General features: G+C 43.5%; 1 protein-coding gene across 5 annotated transcripts in view; it reads right to left on the bottom strand.

Annotated features, from left to right (window-relative positions):
- Nucleotides 1–19,927, bottom strand: part of RNF8 (ring finger protein 8) — a 37,079-nt gene extending 17,152 nt beyond the window's left edge. For 3 of the 5 annotated variants that reach the window (XM_081140682.1, XM_081140683.1, XM_081140684.1), the window contains exons 1-3: nt 19,679–19,927; nt 13,817–13,945; nt 758–1,495 (exon numbers count right to left, since the gene is read on the bottom strand). In XM_081140682.1, coding sequence (XP_080996808.1) covers nt 758–1,495; nt 13,817–13,945; nt 19,679–19,789 — 978 coding nt within the window. In that variant the 5' untranslated portion in view covers nt 19,790–19,927. Of the gene's footprint in view, nt 1–757; nt 1,602–13,816; nt 13,946–19,678 lie in introns of those variants that run through there. The other 2 variants (XM_081140685.1, XM_081140686.1) reach the window with 1 other exon arrangement.
- Between the last annotated feature and the right edge of the window lie 1,195 nt (nt 19,928–21,122).

Here is a 21,122-nt window from a genome sequence, read left to right as displayed (position 1 = left end):
AGGACCTGGATCAGCTCTAGCCTAGAAGCTTTTTGCAAGAGCTTGTCATCTAAGAAAATGACTCAGGGATGAGAACACATTTGGCCTTATCTTGACACAACTAAGAGAGTCATTATTTTACCTTCTCACTAAAGGCACTGTGGAAGGTGGCTTGTCACTCAACCCAACAACGGAGTCATGGTGTAACTGTTCCCTCCCATGCTGGCTGCTCCGGGTAGAAAGAAAGAAAAGCATTTTCTGCCTTTGTAGCCTCCACTTCCTAGGTTAGCTACAGAGCTAACAAGTTGCCAGGTACATCAAAGGCAGAGTAACCAGCTGACCTGTACCTGAGTTGGGGCTGATTTGGCTTCAACCACAGGGCTAAGAAAAATAACTCATGAGGACGACTATTGGTTTAAATGGAGTGTGCTGTGGTTTTGTGGCATCCTGACCTTCATTCAACCTCACTCTGAATTTACCTCAGTTCTGAGATGCCTCACCTTTACATCCTGAGATCAGTTACACCCTGGGGCTGGCTCTGCCAGTCACCTTACTCCACCTTGGCACCCTGCTTTGGCTCTTGATCTGATCATCATGCTGAAGCCTTAACCTCTGACTCAATCTCCTTCTCTTACCTCAAAGTTTTCTGTTCTGATTCCATCTCCTGTCCCTGGAGCTCAGCACTTGGTCCCTGACCCAGAAAGAGAGCTCTGGCCAGAGGCTCACAAAGGGCCTGCCCACCCAAGAGGCACTCTTGTCTTTCCCTCCTGTGTGGTACCTGGAGATACTGCTGCTCTTCCTTGAAAGTCTTCTCCAGCTGCTCCACTCTGGCCTGCTGCTGGGCCTGCTCTGCACAAAGCTGGGACTGTAAATCCTGCAGTTCCTGCTCCATCTGTACAATATTCTTTGAGTCCCCTTTCTGGGTCTGCTTTTTCTCTTTCAGGACAGCCACCTGTTTTTCCTGCATCTGTGTCCTAAGCTTCAGAATCCTAGACATGGTCACCTTGAATAGCTCTAGCCTGCTCTGAGATGCTAATGGGTTTGAGGCTTTCTGCTTCTTATGATGAAGCGCCAGGACTTTGGCGGGGCCAGAGTAAGCATGAGCCCCTGTGATGTTCTCACTTGGTTCAAGAGAAGTCAACTGAGGTTCCAAATGTTCAGAGGGTCCAGTGGGCACTTCACCTTTCCCATGTGACTTCAGTGCTTGACCAGGTTCACAAGACACTTTACTTATTTTGAATTTCAAGTGTGAGGGGCCTTCTGCTTCAGGACCCTCTATTTTATCCAAACTACATTTCCTTTTAGTTCTCAAGCCCTTATTTTTTTCCATCTGGTCACTCGTTGGGGCAAGATGCGGATACATCTTCTCCCAGTCTTCTTCAGTAACTTCATATTCATACTCTGCACTCTCCTTATTTTCCAGAGGCACCCCCAGCTGAATGCGGTCTCCTATATGGAGAGAATAGACCTCTAAAGGTTCTAGACGTACTCTGTTCAGCCAAACGCCATTCAGACTCTGGGAAAAGGGAAAGAAAGACGAAATAAGCTTCATGATTTTCCTCCTCTTAATGGAATGTCTCCCCTGCTGCTGCAAAACCTTCAGCCTTTTCAGAAGGAAAACCCTTGAGAACAAATAGAAAAGAAAGGTTCATAAACTACTGTCCTTAGGAATAGCATTCTTCAAACAGCACTTTGGCTTTTTACCTATATTTCACATTCATGCCTCCACAGAGAACTGCCTGTATAACAGGCAGGAATCACCTTATTACTGGTGGATGAATTACTCAAATAAATGCAGTAGCACTGAAAGAAACTGAAATTTAACAGCTCCTATTGACCTAAACTGGAGGTAATGGCCCAGGACTAAAAAAACTGCTCTTAGTAAAGAAAGTGGCATCTAATGATGAGGCTCAAAAGGTAGGCTCGACCAGGGAAGTCACGCAAGCACTGTCTCTGGATGTGCCCCCTGAACAAACTGGTGAATGAGCAAAGCACTTCCCAGAACACATAAATCAAAAGAGTACCAATACTTGTCCTGGGGTCAAACCACAGGTGGGATCTGACCCAGTTAATAGCACCAGAAGTCCATGGGCATATGGTATAGTGGTTAAGAGCTGGAGCTCTGGACTCAGATAGACTTGGGCTCTTAACCTACTGCACCACCCTGGGCTTATTAGTTGCATGGCCTTCGGCAATTTACTTAACTTCTCTGTGCCTCAGTTTTGTCTGTAAAATAGGGATAGTACAGCACCTACCTCATATGATTCCTGTGAGGAACAAATGAGAAAATACATGTAAAACACTTAGCACAGTGACTCACATATAAATGCTTTACGGTTTTAACTAAATCATAGTTTAGGGGTCAAGAGCATGGACCCTGGAGTCAGACTGCCTGAGTTTGTAATCTGGCTCCATCACTTAATAGCTGTGTGACTTTGGGCAAGTTTCTTAACCTCTCTATACCCCAGTTACCACATCTATAAAACAGAAAGTAATATAGTCTCTCCCTCATGCTGTTTGTGTGGATATAATGAGATAACACATGTAATATCTTAAAAAAGTGTCTGGCATATGGTAAGTGTTATATAAGTGCTTTCTACTATTGTTATGTTCTGGCTCGATTTATCAACAATCACTTCAATTCTAGGCTCAGCATCTCGCAAGGTAAATATACTGAGTGCAAAATTGGAAGACATGAAAACAACTTTTAGCAACTGACTGTAGAAAGCAAAACACTAGGGTACATATAAGTAAATGTGGGATTATACAACACAGCCTATAAATGCAATGGAATATTATGTGAAGCTGAGTTAGCTAAGAGGTGCTAAATGGGAATGATGGATTCTGAAACACTTGAAACAAATGCAGAATGTAGAGTTTAAAGAAACAAGTGGGCATTTTAACCCATATCAAGGACTTAATTTTGGGGGAAAGGCCAGAGATGGAGCTCACAGCTGAAATGATACTAAGATTTACGTTTCTGTTGGTAACTATAACTACCTACTTTTGGCTACAACAATTACCTGGTTAACCCAAATATGAGAGATGGGGGCTTGACCACAGAGGATGAAGGGGAGTAGAGATCAGTGTCAGCTCTGGTTTGGTATTAGGCTCTTGTTTCTGGTTTATATCCTTTGGCTCGAGCGGGAAGAGGGAGAGAAAGCTGAGCATGCATACACACACACACACACACACACACACACACACACACACACACAGATATATAAAGATATATACAGAAACACGGGCTTTAACCCACTGCCTTGGGCCTAACCTGGCTTACCTGGCTAACCTTCTCCCAACCTTTCTATTCATATATTCAGTCTGAGAAACTATGAATGGTAAGTTCTGCTGACAACACATGGGAAAATAACAAGTGGGGTGGCGGTCAGAACAATTTATCTGAAAACAATTTTATACTGGAATAGATTATATAGGAAAAAAGTTTCAGGAAAAGTAATATGACACAGAAGGCTACCTAATGCCAAGGTATAGACATTTAAGAAAACCTCAAAGACAAAGATAAGGTTAAATAAAGAAAGGTTACAGCCTGGCTGGGCGTGGCTCAGCAGTTGAGCATCAACCTAGGATCCAGGTAATCAGGGTCAGGGCACATGCTCGGGTTGCGGGCTCGATCCCCAGTTGGGGGCGTGCAGGAGGCAGCCAATCAATGACTCTCTCATCATTGATGTTTATATCTCTCTCTCCCTCTCCTTTCCTCTCTCTGAAATCAATAAAGATATATTTTTAAAAAGAAAAGAAAGAAGGTTACAGAAGCAGCCCAAGACTAGAGAGAACAAGGAATCCCTAAAAAGCTGGGGCAACCTTTCAAGACATATTGCAGCCCTCCACTAGATACCCTGCATGACAATGCTTGCTTCAGAGTCAGTCAGGCCTGGAAAATAAGCTCTCAAATTTTCCTATCACATTTTATCCTCAGATCCTTCTGTTTACCCATTCATCACTTCCTGGTGACACCTAGTGGTGTCCTTTGGACAAGAGCCGAGTCAGGTCTGTTCACAAGGTGACTATAGACAAGGATGAAAATACCACGGCTATGGAACAACAATCAAGTACTGCCCAGGATATGGTCTCTAATAAAATGGTTTAAATAAATCAAACTCTGCTCAAGCCTTTCTTGATACTGGTTTTCATAATTACCAGTTTGAACAATGTCAGCAGCAGCAAAGTGATAACCAAACAAGCCTGCCTAATGTCTCTTCACCATCAGTGGGAAAAGGGTGGGATAACACCTGCCCCCACTCCCCCATACAATAATTACTTCACCTGATGCTCAACCTCTGTCCAGCCTTTTTAATCAGTTGTTGAAGACAGTGAAACCAAAAGTCAAAAGGCAATGTTTTCTTGGAGTTTTCCAGACGATTTATGTAGCTCAGTGATTCTCAACCCTGACTACTCAATGAACTCACCTGGAAATGTCTGAAACAAACAGCAATTGCCTGAGTCTCATCCTCAGACAGAGATCATTTAAAGTCAGGTTTATCCTAGCCACTAGATTACACCACAGAATACTATGCAGCTGTAAAGAAGAAGGATCTCGTACCATTTGGGACAGTATGGAAAGACCTGGAGAATATTATGCTAAGCGAAATAAGCCAGGCAGAGAAAGACAAACATCACATGATCTCATTTATATGTGGAATCTAAAGAACTTAATAAACTGATGAACAGAATAGATTCAGTGACAGGGAGACATGGATAAGACTAACGAATCTCAGAGGGACGGACAGGTGTGAGAGGGTGGGGGGGGGGAGATTAACCAAAGCATTTATATGCATATATGCACAACCCAAGGACACAGACAATGGTGTGGAGAGGGACTGGGAAGGGCGGTGGGGAGAGGTGGAAAGGGTCAATGGGGAGAAAAAGGGACATCTGTAATATTTTGAACAATAATAAAAAATAAATAAATAAATAAACAGGCTTATCTACAAATACGTACAGTGTATAATTGTATCAAGTCACAGTGCCCCTTTCTGGCCAACCCCTCCCCCACTTTCAGGCAACTACTCATCTGTTCTCTGCCCTACCTACATAGATTTACCTTTACCTGAACGTTGTATAAATGGAATCATACTGTATGTACCCTTTTTCAGTCTGGCTTCTTTCACTTAGCATAATGACTTTGAGATGTGCCCATGTTGTTGCATTAACAGTAGTTTGGTATTTTTATTGCTGACCAGTGCTCCAGAGTGTGGGTGTACGGGTTTGTTTATCCAATCCCTAGTTGTTTTTCCCCCATTTTTGGTAATTAAAGCTACTATAAACATTCATGTACAAGTTTCTGTGAGAACATAAGTTTTCATTAACTTGGGGTAAATACCTAGAAATATAATCACTGGGTAACCGTATCTTTAACTGTGGGAAACTGCCAGACTGTTTTTCAAGGTGGCAGCGCCATTTTGTATACCCACGTACAATGCTTAAGATTCCGGGTACCGCATGCTCACCAGCACTTATTTCAGCAATTCTAATAGGTGTCTATCAGTCATTATTTTTGTAATGCTTCACTAAAACATAACATACAGCCATAGAAGGGCACAAATAATAAATATACAACTAGATGAATAACCACAATGTGAACATCTCAGTGTAACTACCACAACGTTAAAAACAACAACAAAAAGACCTAACCCACAGTTATCAGCATCCCAGAAACCTCCTTTTGCCTCCTTCCCATAAGGTGACTACTAGCCTGGCTGAACATCACACATTAATTTTGCCTGGTTTTGACATTATATAAGTGGCATTACACAATATGTATTCTTTGGTGTGTCTTCATTCGCCCCATACTATCTCTGTGGATTTATGTGTTGTTGGATACAGTAGCAATTCATTCACATTCATTATAGTATAGTGTTTCACTGTAAGATGGACATTTGAGCTGGTTCCTTGTGAGTAAAAATATTGTCATGGGATATATATAAGTGCAACTGTAATAAATAATGCCAAATAATTTTCCAAAATAGTTGTATCAACTTACACTTCTAACCAAAGATGACTTTTGCTCCATATCCTAGCTAATACTTGGCACCTTCAGTATTAATTTTTTAGCCACTGTGGTGGGTATGTAGTGCTATTCCATCCTGCTTTTAATCTGCATTTCCCAGATTATTAATGAGGATGAACAAGTTTTCATGAAGGATGAACATTTGGATACAGTCTTCTGTAAAGTGTCTGGCTCTTGTCCATTTTTAAAGTTGAGTTACCTTTCTTTTTCTTAATGACTTGGAGTTCTGTATATATCCGACTGTAAGTCCTTCATCTGTTATATGTAGCAAATATCTTCCACTCTGATATTGTCTTTCTGTGTCTTTTGGTGAAACAGAACTTCTTAATTTTAATGTGATGCCATCAGTATTTTTTAAAAGTACCCCAGGTAAGGGCAAAAACTGAAAACAGGGTTGAGAACCATTGCTCTAGCTGCTGGAAGACCAGAAACTGAACTGTCTCAAGTAGCAAGGTGTGTTCACACAGTATAACTCACCAGAGACTTTAAATGCCAGAGCCCACAGAAGGACCAAAGCAGGAGTGATCAGGCAGCAGGATATAGCAATATGATAGGAGAATGGGAAAGGCTCAAATGATACGCCCAAGCCTCTAGGACTGAAGATGAGCAAACCCACCAAAGCATTTCACATTGGGACTTCAAAACAATGAATTTTCTGAAACAGCTGGATACCAATATATAGGATAAACCATCTGAAGAGCTCCTCAATTAACCGAAATCTACACAACTACAACCATCCACATGTTTCTTGTGCAGGGTAAGCAGTCCTCCAAGGCTGGGGTTTTTTTTCTAACTTAATTTTATTTATTTTTATTTTTTAAATATGTTTTTGTTGATTTTAGAAAGAGAGGAAAGGGGGAGAGAGAAAGAGAAACATCGACTGGTTGCCTCCTGCACACACCTTGCAAGCTATACCTTTGTTATCTTTAAAACATTTTCCCTTTGGAAGGTAAGAGCATATTAATAAACATTTTAAGAAGGAAAGGGGGAAAAGGGAGACATCCGTAACTCACTATCCTACAGCAAGCACTGGGAGAATTCAGGTGTATTATCTTCTCCCTTCCCCATACGTCTGTGTAGACAATAAATTAAATAGTGATTTAAAAATCCACAAAATAGGCCTTGGCGGGTGTGGCACATTGTCCTGTGCACCAAAAGGTCACTGGTTCAGTTCCCGGTCAGGGCACATGCCCACACCGCAGGACTAACTTAATTTTAAACCAAAATTGCATTTGTTGCAATTTTTGTATCTGTACGTAAGCTTTCTCTGACTAGCCATTCCAGCTTATAAGAGAGAACATTTTTTGAAGAATGTAGTTCTGAGTTTTGAATTATTAGTAATATCTACCTCTTGAAAACACTTGGCAAATTACTTCAGATACGACCATAATAATATCCTGCACCTAAAATTCAAATCCTTCATCAGAAGAAGGCTAATAAGGCATTGTGCCAAAAAGAAAAGGAGCATCTGTTAAGGGAAAAAAAGGTGAGGGGAGGGGCTTACCCGTAAGAACAGTTGCTCCATCAAAACAACCGAGTCATTACTTCTTTCAAAACTCAGTTATCACTCTAGCCAATTTGGCTGTGGTGAGAGCACTGGCTTGTAGACTGAAGGGTCCCTGGTTCGATTCTGGACAAGGGCATGTACCTCAGTTGCAGGATCGATCCCCAGCCCTGGTCGGGGTGCATTCTGGAGGCAACCAATTGATGTGTCTCTGTCACATCAATGTTTCTCTCTCTCTCTACCCCCCCCTTCCACTCTCTCTGGAAAGCAATGGAAAAAATATCGAGTGAGGATTAAAAAACCACACAAAAAACACATCAACTGAATCAAAACTAAGAGGCTTAAACCAAAAAAGACTTGGAAATATCAGGAGCCTACCTTTCCTCCTATCCTGTCAGAGACCTGAGAGAGGAGTCTTATGGCAACAACCTTCAAAGAAAGGGTGCAGAGCAAATAGTGGAAAGCAACCTGGAGCACTGTCATCTCTGTTGCTGGCACAGGCTGCCTCTGTGTCCCTGAAGTTGATGTTCAAGGAACACTAAAATCAGTTTGCTGGTGGCTTCCCAACCTCTCAAAATCTACTATCCCATAAATGGAACACATCCATTTTGCATATAATCAAGGAAAGCAGTAGCAGACAACTCACCTCTGTAATTCTGTTACCCTATTACTCAAATAGCCAACTCTGATGAGGAAAACATCTTTCCCTAAGGTGTTTTGATAAAAGCTATTGTAGGGGCTTTAAAACTGTGCAGCTATGTCTTAAATATGCACTCTTTATTTATTTTTAAATCCTCACCTGAGGAATCTGTCCATTGCTTTTCAGAGTGAAAAGGAGAGAGAAATATCAATGTGGGACAGACACATTGATTGGTTGCCTCCTGCATGGGCCCCAACCAGGGCCAGGGATGGAGCCTGCAACTGAGGTACATGCCCTTGGCTGGAAATGAACCCAGGACCACTGAGCCAAACCAGCCAGGGCCACAATTAATTTTTTAAAATCATGTAGCCAATATAGCAAACTGCCTATGTCCTTTACTGGTATTTGACAATGGGGCAGAGTAGAGAGACTTATTTGAGTTTGAGCCCTGGCTTATTCACTCACTCAACCAGTCAGTTATGCAGAAGGCCTTGAGCAAATCAGTTTCTCTCTCTGGGCCTCAGGTTTATCTGTCCCCAGAAGGGGTTAAACTACATCATCTCTAAGGTTCCCTTTTCAGTGCCAATTTCTTTCCTCACAGTGCCTTGCCAAGAGTGCCGAATCAATTTACTTAGCTTTTATACAGCCTCTCCAACAGTGCTAACTCAACTTAATCCTAGTGCAGGAAGGCACTTCCTCCAACAGCTTAAATCTAGCAGTTTTGTGCATGAAAAATGACGCTGCTGGGCAGGCCTGCAGGATACCTGTGATATTGTGAATTATAAGCAGCAGCATATATTTGGACTTCACCCCCATTTCTAGCACAGTTTCTGAAACCCTTGGAATTTCCTAAGTGGTGACAGAGATCAAGGTGTATTTGTTACGTTAATGAGGTGACCTTGAGGCTGTCCCTAGGTCACCTAAGGATGAGGGCTGGTTGCCAGGGGCACTGGAACTTGAATTCATCACCAGTGGCCAATGATTTAATCAATCATGCCTCTATAATGAAGAATCCATTAGGACCAAAAAAAAGAACAGGTTCCGAGAACTTCTGGGTTGGAGAACACATGAAGGTGCTGGGAGAATGGTGTACCCAGACAAGGCATGAAAATCCTATGTCTCTTCCCACACATCTAGCTGTACACATCTCCTCCAACTGGATGTTCATCTATATCCCTTATCATATCTTTTTTTCCCTTTCTTTTTAAAAATATGTTTTTATTGATTTCAGAGAGAGGAAGAAAGAAGGAGAGAGAGAGACAGAAACATTGATCAGCTGCCTGCTGTACGGCCCCCACTGGGAATCCAGTCTGTAACCCAGGCATGTGTCCTGACCAGGAATCAAACCAAAACCTCCTGGTTCATGGGTCGACACTCAACCACTGAGCCACAATGGCCAGGTATCATATCTTTTTTTATTTATTTTTTTACTTTATTTATTTATTTAAAAATATATCTTTACTGATTTCAGAGAGAGGAAAGGAGAGGTAGAGAAAGAGACAGAAACATCAATGATGAGAGAGTCATTGATCAGTTGCCTCCTGCACGTCCCCGACTAGGGATCGAGCCTGCAACCCGGGCATGTGCCCTCACCGGGAATCGAACCCCAATCACCTGGTTCCTAGGTCGAAGCTCAACTGCTGAGCCACGGCCGGCCGGGCTCATATCTTTTTTTAAAAAACCGTTTTTTATTTTTCCATTACAGTTGACACACAATATATCAGTTTCAGGTGTACACACCAGTCATCAGGCATTATATAACTTACTAATTGATCATCCCAATAAATTTTGCACCCATTTGATACCATATATAGTTACTAGAATATTACTAACTATATTCCCCTTGATGTACTTTACATCCCTATGACTATTGTGTAACGACCAACTTGTACTTCTTAATCCCTTCACCTTTTGCCCACCCCCCCCCCCCCCCACCGGAAACCATCAAAATGTTATCTGTATCTGTGAGTCTGTTTCTGTTCTGCTTGTTTTAATTTTTAGATTCAATTGTTGATAGATATGTATTTATTGCCATATTACTGTTCATATTTTGTATTTTTCCCCCCTTCTTTTTGTTAAAGACCCTTTAACATTTCATGTAATACTAATTTGGTGGTGATGAACTCCTTTAGCCTTTTTTGGTCTGTGAAGCTCTTTATATGTCCTTTGATTCTAAATGGTAGCTTTGCTGAGTAGAGTAATCTTGGTCATAGGTTCTTGCTTTTTACCACTTTGAATATTTCTTGCCACTCCCTCTGGCCTGCAAAGTTTCTGTTGAGAAATCAGCTAACAGTTTAATGGGAGCTCCCTTGTAGGTAACCAACTGCTTTTCTCTTGCTGCTTTTAAGATTCTGTCTTTAACCTTTGGCATTTTAATTATGATGTGTCTTGGTGTGGGCCTCTTTGGGTTCATCTTGTTTGGGACTCTCTGCACTTCCTGGACTTTTATGTCTATTTCTTCAGCAGGTTAGGAAAACTTTCTGTCACTTTGAAATGGGTTTTCAATCTCTTGCTCTCTTCTCCTTCTGATACCCCCATGGGAACATTGGTACGCTTGAAGTTGTCCCAGGGGCTCCTTACACTATCCATTTTTTTAGTTTTCTTTTTGCTGTTCTGATTAGGTGTTTTCTGCATCCTTATATTCCAAATCACTGTTTTGATTCTTGGCTTCATGTACTGTACTGTTGATTCCCTGTAAATTATTCTTCATTTCAGTTACTATATCCTTTGTTTCTGACTGGTTCTTTTTATGGTTTCCATGTCCTTTTTTATGCTGTTGAAGTTCTCTTTAAGTTCATCTACTCTTCCCCTAAGTTCAATGAGTATCTTTATAATCAGTGTTTTGAACTTTGCATCTAATAGACTGTATTTGTTTCTATGTATTAGGTAGAGCTGCTGCTATGTCTTGCGGACTTGGCAGAGTAGCCTAATGTAGTAGGTGTCCAGTGGCACAGCCTCCCCATTCACCCAAGCTGGGCACTCCATGTGCACCCATGTGGGCTGTGTACACCCTCCTATTGTAGTTGAGCCTTGATTGCTAATGGCATGTCAATAGGAGGGATTTACCTCCAGGCGGATCAAATGCGAATACTGACTGACCACCATGAATGGTCAGCTGTGCAAAGGGCTACCCCACAGAGCAGAACTTATTTCATCAGGGCTCTGTTGCCTGCTGAGTCTGACACTTGAGTGTATCATTGTGGAGGTGGTTGGGTGGTGCTTTGATGTAATCTGAAGCTGTCCACCAGGTACACTGGCTCTGGGATTTCCTGGGAGGTGCAGGCCAAGGTCAGCTGCCACCTGTGTTCTGCCAGGGGCCACCCAGGATGAGCTACAAAGCCATCTGCTGATGGCTGCTACTTGTGTTGGGCTTGGCGGTGTCCAGGATTGGCCAAGCTGTGAACCAGGCTGGCTGCCACTAGTGCCGGGCCTGGGGCCACTTAGTGAGAGGTAAGTGGCACACCAAGGCCAGATGCTGCTTGTTTGAGAGATTTTAGTAAAGTCTGAAGCATGAGCCATGACAGGACATTCATATAGAAAAGCTATTGGGGCCCGGCCGGGCGTGGCTCAGTGGTTGAGTGTCGACCTAGGATCCAGGCGATCGGGATTCGATTCCTGGTCAGGGCACATGTCCGGGTTGCGGGCTCGATCCCCAGTCAGGGGCATGCAGGAGGCGGCCAATCAATGACTCTCTCATCACTGATGTTTCTATCTCTCTCTCTCCTTTCCTCTTTCTGAAATCAATAAAGATATATATTTTTAAAAGTAAAATAAAGTAATAAAATAGAAAAGCCATTGGGAAGAGCTTGGGTGGTGGGGCAGGGTCTCAGAGAATCACAGGAGGGGGGGAGGAGGGAAACAGTGATAGACAGGTTGATGGAGACTCAGATATGGCTCTGTTGGGGTAGGGCTCAGAAAAGGAACAATGGCCTCTGCGAGCACTTCTATCTGGGAGAAAGCTGCCCCTCCAGCTCTTGCCCTGATGCCAGACAGTTCAGTTCTTCCCTGTATGTCCCTGGAGCCTTCTGAGCTGCTGCCCCAGTGCTGGAGCTCAGAATGAGTGAGTCTGAGTAAGTCCTTGCACAGACCTTATAAAAGGATTCCAGCCTGGGACTCCAGCAGCCTCCAAGTCACTCAGTTACAATCCCCGCTGGTTTTTACAGCCAGAAGTCCTGGCGACTTATCTTCCTGGCACTGGAACCCTGGGCTGAGGGGCCTGGTATAGCGTTGGGACCCCTTACTCCTCAGGGGAGACCTCTACAGCTGATACCCCTTCCAATTTTTATCCACCATACACAGTTGTGAGACCAGCCATTTCCACATCTCCATCCAATTTCTATGTGACTTCTTCTGTATATCTTTAGTTGTAGGACTTCCATTCAGCTAGATTTTAGGTGGTTCTGAAGGATGACTGTTCTGTAGTTTAGCTGTAATTTTGATGTGGTTTTAGGAGGATGCGAGTACTGCGTTTACCTATGCACCATCTTGATAGGAAGCACTCCTATCCTTTCATAATAAACTGGTAAATGTAAGTAAATGTTCCCCTAAGTTCTATGAGTCACTCCAGCTAATTAATTGAATCCAAAGGGGAAGGAGGTCATGGGAATCTCTGATTTATAGCCAGTTGGTCAGAAGTACAAGTAACAACTTGGATTTGCAACTGGCATCTGAAGTCCAAGGAAGGGATCCTTGCAAACTCCAATCTATAGCTGATTGGTCAGAAGCACTGCTGTTAACCTGGGCTCATGATTGGAGTCCAAAGTGAAGGGTGGTCTTGCAGGACTGAGCCCTTTAACTGTGGGATCTGATGCTATCCTCAGGTAGATAAGTAGATAGTGTCAGAATTGGAGGATACCCAGCTGGTGCCCCCAGCATTGCTTGGTGGTATAGGGGTAACCCTCCCCATATGCAGGAATTCATTTCAGAACCATTTTAATACACTTTTTTCTAACAGTTATCTTTATAATCCTTCCAACCAGAGCAGTATAAAATGGTGTCTAAAGACATTTTATACTTCCTAATCCTTAACTGTATACATCAGAATTTCTCTCACCTCACAGTCTTTACTTTCATTGTATTCCTGGGTGCCTGTATATCTGCACTTTAGATACTTCCTAATTTCTGGGCTTTATACACGATTTCACCTCCTTTAGTATTCACACTTTTCAAAAATTTAAAGCAGAAAAACCCTTTATTCAAAGGAAACATTCCTCAGAACACTAATACATAAAACAGGTTTAAAAAGGAGGGTAATGGTTTGCTCTGACGGAAAGGAGTGGGGAGGAGAAGGAGCCAGGTGTAGTAAGTTCAGCTCTGCCCTCCTCCCCATGCCTTGAACCACAGGTGTTCTCCAGGATCTTCACCAGATTCTCTGAAAGTTACAAAGGGCCAATCCCCCCTGTAACTTAGTTTAATTTCTGGAACAGACCTACTGCCACAATTCAGATGTTCCCTTCAGAGTAACTAACTTTAAGTCCTTAGAATCTCCCATGGCATACAGAAGTGGGAGTCTCTGGGAAAGACAATTGGGTGGTTAGGGAAGACAATATGTTTCTGAACCTTTAAACTGTGTACCGTGTATTACCTATGCAAAAAAAAAAAGGGAATTTAAAAATAAACAAAAAGTCAATGAAAGTCATTAGGCATCTATGGATTCCTGTACCTTGTTGTCCATAATTGTCCACTGGCCCTCCATGTTCTGCTTCAAAACACAGTGGTTTCGGGAAATCATCAGAGGACAGATTTTGGATACCAGTTGGTATGTCACACCAAATCCTCGCCCTAAAGTCACCTAGGAAGACAACAACAATGTCAGAGACACCATCAGTCATTGTGTTGAAAGGGAGGTCCTTTTGACAATCTTGTAAACCAGTGCTGTACACACATCCCGACTTAATGAAACCAGACTCCTGTGAAACCCACACAGCTTATCAGCTATCTCCTCCTTCAGCTGCCATGGGAGCCACCAGGTAGAAGAGACAAGAAACAGCTGAATGGATTTACTCATGGAATGTCAGGGTTAGTAGAACCCTGAAAAGCCATGAGATGGAGGAATTCTTTCTGCACACCCTCATCAGCTAGTCTTAAACACTGCCAAGAACTACAAGTCTCTATACAAGACAGTCCATCCAATTTTTTAATGGCTCTGACTTGGCATCTTTATCACTATAAATTCCATCCGTTGGCCCTGGCTCTGCCATGGACACCACCAGAAAATCTCCAATTTCCCTCCCAGATGACAGGTATAGTATCTACCAAGTCTTCTCTTTTGTTGGCCCTATGTTCCCAGTTACTTCAACCTAGCTCTCATGGCATAGGTTTGAGTCTCTTTGCTAACCTAATGGTTTATATTTATTACTGGATGCCATAGTAAGAAAAACAAGTTTAATTTCTATTACACAGTTGAATCCAGTATCACTTTCTCAGTTCTAAATATTATCACTGGAGCACATAAACTACATTAGCTTTCATAGCAGATCTATCACACACAATGTACCCTCAGGCTTAGGAATGATTAAATTTCTTGGTCTGACCCTCCTCCAAGAATTGCTATGCTAAGTCATGTCTCTTCTGTCCTATACTTGACTAGTTGGTAAATTTGGATTCAAGTGAAGGACCTTACATTGATTCATATCAGACTTCATCTTGTCAGTTCAGCCTATCACATGAGCTTGTCAAGACCTTTATGAATGTTTTATCTGCCATAAGATGTACTCAATATTCCTTCCACCAAACTGATATGATGCCTTATGTACCTTCATTCAAGACATAGATACAAGATTGAAAGAGAATGCAGCCAAAGACAAAGCTCTCAGGAATGTCTAGTAAACATTCTACCACGCATTCGGGATAAACTCTTCAACCAGCTGTAATTCAACCAAAGTCTTCGCATCAAGACCGTATTTTCCATCTTATCCCCTGGAAAAGGTTGCAAGGGGGCTCCAATTCACATCTATCATACTTCCCTGATGAACCAGTCTAGTTCATAATACGCCCCTCACGGAAGAAAATGAAATTCTGAGATCCAGATCTTCCAACTCCCTGCTTGTTCTTCTTGGTGCACAATCCACCTTTTAAATGACCCATACTACAGCCTTACCTGGGAACAATACGCCAAATGATCTGTGGTTTTCTGAAAGCTGCCCTCTGCTCCTTTTCAAAGTCTTTCAGGATCATGCCTGTCCTCCTCGGTTCCTCAAAGACCACACGACTCTCCTTGCCCCATCTACTCTTCCCCACAGACTTTCATCTCAGTAACTGACACTATCATCCAACCATCTGCTTAGCCCAACACTCAGGAGCCATCTTTGATTCTTCTCTTTCAGCCCCACATTCAAATCATCAGCAAATCCTACAGGCTGTAATTTAGTATGTCCTACATCTCTTCACTTCTATTTCTATGACCACTACCTTAGTCAAAACAACCTGGCTTCCTCCAGTTAGGCTGTTTTTGCTCCTGCACCAGTCTTCCCAAACTTTATTCTTCACACAGCAGCTGGAGGGGTAATGTAAAAACTTTAGATCAGATCATTTCCTTAAAATTCCCCAATGATCCAAACTTCCTTCCACAGCCTATAAGGCCCTGAATGTCCTAACCTCCTCCGCCTCTTTAGTTTTATCTCATACCATGATCAGAAACTAACTGAGGGTCTTTTCACCTGTCGGCTCTCCTTAGAACACTCTCCTCTCAGACATTTACATGGGCTCCTCATCTTTCAAGCTTCAGCTCCTTGGAGGCCCACCCTGATTACTCTATCTAAAGTTGCTGCCTGCTCCCTACCCACCTCTGTCCTACCCCGCTGCATTCCTTTATGTTATTAACATGCACTTATCACAATCCAAAACTAACTTGCTTGTTTTATTTATTTCTGTCTCTCTTACTAAAATATAAATTTCATGAGCCGGGACCTTGTCTGTCTTGTGTACCACTGTATGTCTATACCTGGCATGGTGCTCAGTAAATGTCTGTGAATGAATGTAAGAATAAAGAGATCTTGCTTGTGCGTCCTCCCAGATTCGAAGATAAGTGTTTTTTAGGTCAGAAGTTGGAAACTGGGTTATTACCACTGGAAACTATGGAGCAGCAAGCAGCCAGGAACTCGTACAGTCTGACTTGTTCCCCTTTAAAATTTTATGGCGACCACCTTTACCAAAACTCTAAATCCAAAGTTTTTCGGTTCTTTACCAGTTTGCCAAAAATTCCATTAACTATGGACATTCCTCTGAATTAATATATGTATATTTATCCTTTTAAAATTGAATATTTAAGGATTTATCTGTCAACCACATTCAGTAAGAATTTCTACTTAGGTGGCTTTATTTCTTTCTCTTTTTAAAAATATATGTTTATTGATTTCAGAGAGAGGAAAGGAGAGGGAGAGAGAGAGAGAGAAACATCAATGATGAGAGAGTCATTGATCGAGCCCACACCCGGGCATGTGCCCTGACCGGGAATCGAACCCCGATCACCTGGATCCTAGGTCGATGCTCAACCACTGAGCCATGCCCTGCCGGGCTAGGTGGCTTTATTTCTAATAAAGGAAGTATTCTATATTCCATTTTAATACTTGAAGGAAGGTAGCCAGATTGCTATTATGAGTAGCCTGGAAAAAGTAATAGAGAAAAGGGAGATGAGTACCTACAAGACTGGATTTAGAAGAGGAAGGAAACACTCTTTTTGTCCTTCTCTTCACTGTCTGGTCCTAAAATTTACATTAGTAAACCATGGTTCAACAGCCTGCAGTGAGCTTATCTGGATATCCCAGCATCATTCATTAACACAAAACTAAATTTCCCGTGGGAACTGAGTGCCAACAAACCACAATTCATATGTTGGGGCTGTTTCCATCTGCTGTACCACAGTTTTGTGAGGCTTTGAGCTTACTGACATCATTGATCTACAAGATCATCTCGTCCTCACACACCTTCATTAATCCTATCCCTTTCCTCCTGGGAATGGCTCCTACTGTTTCCCAGATGATCAGCACAGATTCTAGAACCAGACTTTCCCTTTTCCAACCCTCTTAGTACAGAAAGTTTTGTGAAAATCAAACACAGGAGAAGAAAGAACAAGGGAAAAATGAAGATACTCAGGTTTTTTCCCAAAGGCCTAAATACTTATCGAATCAGGAAACTAGCTAATTTGCAATAAATCTCTATAATTTGTTCCAAAAAACTCTCTGGTTTAAGAAATTTAGACATACATTCAGGCAGACAATTTACTACAGTATTCCCTTCAGTGAAATGAGGGGAACCTTGTTTTATCTTTTTATCTATGAAATCTGAGACTGTGAGGTGAACTAGGAAGGCAGGAACCTGACCTTACACTACTGTTATAATTAAATGATATCAGCATACCTATTAAAATCATGTGTCCATCAGCTTGTGTTATGGTTCGGGACCATTACAGTAAGTAAGACTTCATCTCTTGGCTTTGACTCAGGCCTCTCTTCATACATACTGCATGCTATGCTCCAATTACTTCTTAAGACCCCCCCAACCTTGCATACAGCCAGGCCTTTCCACCACACAGGAGTCTAAGACAAGCCAATTCTCCCATGTGTCTTCACCATTCACTCTGATTTCTCCAAGTCTCCCCAGAGAGGCAACCCCACACAAAATTATTCAACAGTTTAAAATATGTGTAGGAATGCTTTTTAGTCCTCTTGCCGTGGCTGCAGGTGTTTTAATTCTTTCTGCCCTCCCCTCTCCCCACCAAGACTCCCAGTGTTGTTGTTTCAATCCTCACCCAAGGATATTTTTTCCATTGCTTTTCAGAGAGAGAGAGTGTAAGGGGAAGACAGAGAGAAAAGAGAGAGAAAGAAACAACAATGTTCAGATGCAAACACCCCCCCACACACACACTTGCCCCAACCCGGGCCAGGGATCTAGCCTGAAACCAAAGCACATGCCCTTGGCTGGGATCGAATCCGGGACCCTTCAGCCCACAGGCCGACACTCTAACCAGTGAGCCAAATCGGCTAGGGCTCCCAGTGTTACCAAGCTATACAGAAGTAATAAATTAATCCACAGCAATTTAATCTTTAGAATGAGTTAACACTTGACCTCTAAGTACCTACAGAGTTGTATGTGGGAGTACAAGTACATGTGTAGGGCTCTGATTAGGTAATTATGTGAAAGCCCAGACCCTATACAAAATTTAGTTACTATTATTTAGGTATTAGTATCTTCATTTGTGAAACTTCCCAAAGGTGTGTGATTTTGGAAAGGGCAGTGCAGGGAAAGGTATATGCTCATTCTCTAAAAGAATGAATGCCTAATATGAACTTTCAGGCACTGACACCTGGATAGAAGAGATCTGGGGGGTAGTAGAACTGTCTTCCGGATGTTCTCCAAATCACAGCATACAAGTAACCCTCTATAACCTCCTAATCTAGCAACATCTGAGGCTGGACCTGAATCCCTCCTCTGAATTGAGGAACCACTGCTCTAAGATAGCACTAAATAATCCACATCTTGGCACTTGATCACAGCCTGCCTCCATGTTCTCAGACTGGTTCACTGAGTGTAAAATCCTCTTTCCTCATTCAAACCATAGACTCTTTGAGAGCAGAAGTCATTATTATTTGGCTCCCTTATAGTACACTAAACAAAGTACTCAATAAATGCCTGGAAGGCTGAATTGAGACTATATAGTTTATAGGAAAATCTAATTAAACATACATACATAATAACGAAAGCCTTTTTTATCTTTCATACAAATTATTTCCCAAACCCAAAGGGTGCCCAGTGAGGACCGGCTGGTCCCTGATCCTGCTCTCGGCAAGCTGACTGCACTCTTACCTCTCCCTCCTCCCTCTTCCATCACCCTCCTTTATAACCACCACATTCCAAACGGCCTCCAAAAGAAACTGCCTCACCTACCCTCTTTGATTTTTTTTTTGCATTTATGACCGCCCTGGGAAACAATACAAGCAGCCGCTTCTGTTTCTGAATCCCCACCCGCACCAGCTCCGCGGGCGCCACTCGGCAGTGCCGAGACTCACAGGATAAACGCGGCCCACCCCAGGCGCCCATTTTCCTCAAGAGTTGAAAAGGCAGGCATTTCTACATTAGAGATTTTTGACCCAAAGCTCGCAACTGTTTTCAAAATAAACTCGAGAAAGTTGACGCTCTCCGCGCAAGTTGGGCTCACAGTTCCGCCGCCCGCGCTGGGCTCCGCGCGACCCAAACTGGGGCTGCCGGGTCCCCTCTCCAACCAGTCGCCTCCTTCCCGAAGCCCCAGGGCGACCGGGCTCCTCCCGCCAGCCGCGGACTCCCTACCTCGCCCTCAGGCCCACCAGCCCTCCCACACGGTCCCTACTTCCCCCCGAACACCTCTCACCCCAGGCGCCCCCACAACCATTCGCACCAGAAGCCCTTCCGCTCCTCTCCCCAGGCCCTTCGGCTCTCTCTCCCCTTCCCCGCCCCCACCTCCTCCTCAGGCCGATCCCTCGGGCGGGGACGCCGCGGCTCCCTGCAGGCCGGGCTTCCTGTAACTCCCTCCTCGAGGCCGCCCGCTCACCTCGCCTCCGTCCTCCAGCAGCAGCCGCTCGGCGTCCATCCCCACGCGCCGCAAGCACCAGCTCCGGCCACCGAGGCGCTTCCGCGTCACCAGGGAGCCGGGCTCCTCCATGGCACCCTCTGTCAGCAAGGAGCCAGACCCCGGCCCCGGCGGCCGCCGCCTCCGCGCTTCTTTGACAACATACCTACACGACAGGCAGAAGCAATCGCTACGCGCTCGCGAGGCGCGCGAACTCGCGCTCGGCCCGCCCCCGCCGGTCCGGAGTCACTGCGCCTGCGCGAGAGGAGGGCGGGCTCTGGCAGGTGCGAGGGTGGCCCGGGCCCGTGGAGCGGAGGTCGGGCGGCGTGACGTAACTCTCGCGTCACGCCCTCCTCGCCCCGCCCCTTCTAGAACCATCCCCCCCGTCTTGGCCGCCCTGAGCTGGAACCTTTCCTTTTAATTTTTTACATTTTGTTTCATGACGATGTCCATAAAACTATAACCAACTTTTAAATAATGTTAAACTTTTGATAATTTTAAAATGTGAAGTCTGTTCCTAAGTAGCAACTATTTTGCCTGACATCCTTTTACTACCGGATTTTTTTTTTTTTTTTTTTTAAATAAAACACAGACTAGGCAAATCTAGCCGGTCAGAAATCAGTTATTTGGGCCCTGGCCGGTGTGGCTCAGCGGTTGGAGCGTCAGCCAGGGCGCCCCAAAATCCTGGGTTAGATCCGGACGGAGGGCAAGTCCTGGGGTCTCCGGTTGGATTCTGCCCCCGTGGGGGTGCCTGTGGGAGGCAACCATCCGTGTGTCTCTCTCACATCTTGTTTTTCTCTCTCCTCCACTCAGTGGAAAAGATATCCTCAGGGTAGGATTAAAAAATCAAAAAAGAAAGAAATCGGTTACTTGGGGCTAGGCGAGGGAGCCAGGATGGAATGCAAATAGATCTGAGAGACTTTTGGAAGGTGCTAGAAATTTTCTAAAACTGGATGGTAGTTAGGATCGCACAGTTGTATACATTTACTGAAAAGCCATTGAAACATACATGCACTTCCAGTCGATGAATTTTATTGTATGTAAATTATCCTCAATTATCCTTAATTAAAAACAAATTAAAAAAACCACCTCAAACTCCTTCCTTTGATTCTCCAATAAAGTGTGGTAGCTGCTGCCTACGGTGAGTACCTCTGTGATATCTCGATGCCCCCCTTTGTCTTTTCAGTTTTTCAATACCTGGTTAACAGGTTTCTTAAATTCTGTTGGGGGGAAATACATACACTAAATGAATTATACAAAGTACAAGAGTAAATGGCTAACGTTTATTGAGAGCTAAGTGCTAAGTACTGGGCCAAGCTCCCTACATACTTTATCTTATTTGCTTGCCACTCACGAACAATACGATGATAATGGTTACAATTATAATTCCTACTTTAGAGATGAGAAGAGAGGCACTGAGAGGTTT

The sequence above is a fragment of the Miniopterus schreibersii genome (genome assembly GCF_964146895.1).
Source record: "Miniopterus schreibersii genome assembly, chromosome: 6".
NCBI lineage: Eukaryota > Metazoa > Chordata > Mammalia > Chiroptera > Miniopteridae > Miniopterus > Miniopterus schreibersii.
Note: the sequence above shows the minus strand (reverse complement) of the source record. Positions and strands in the feature narration are given on the sequence as shown.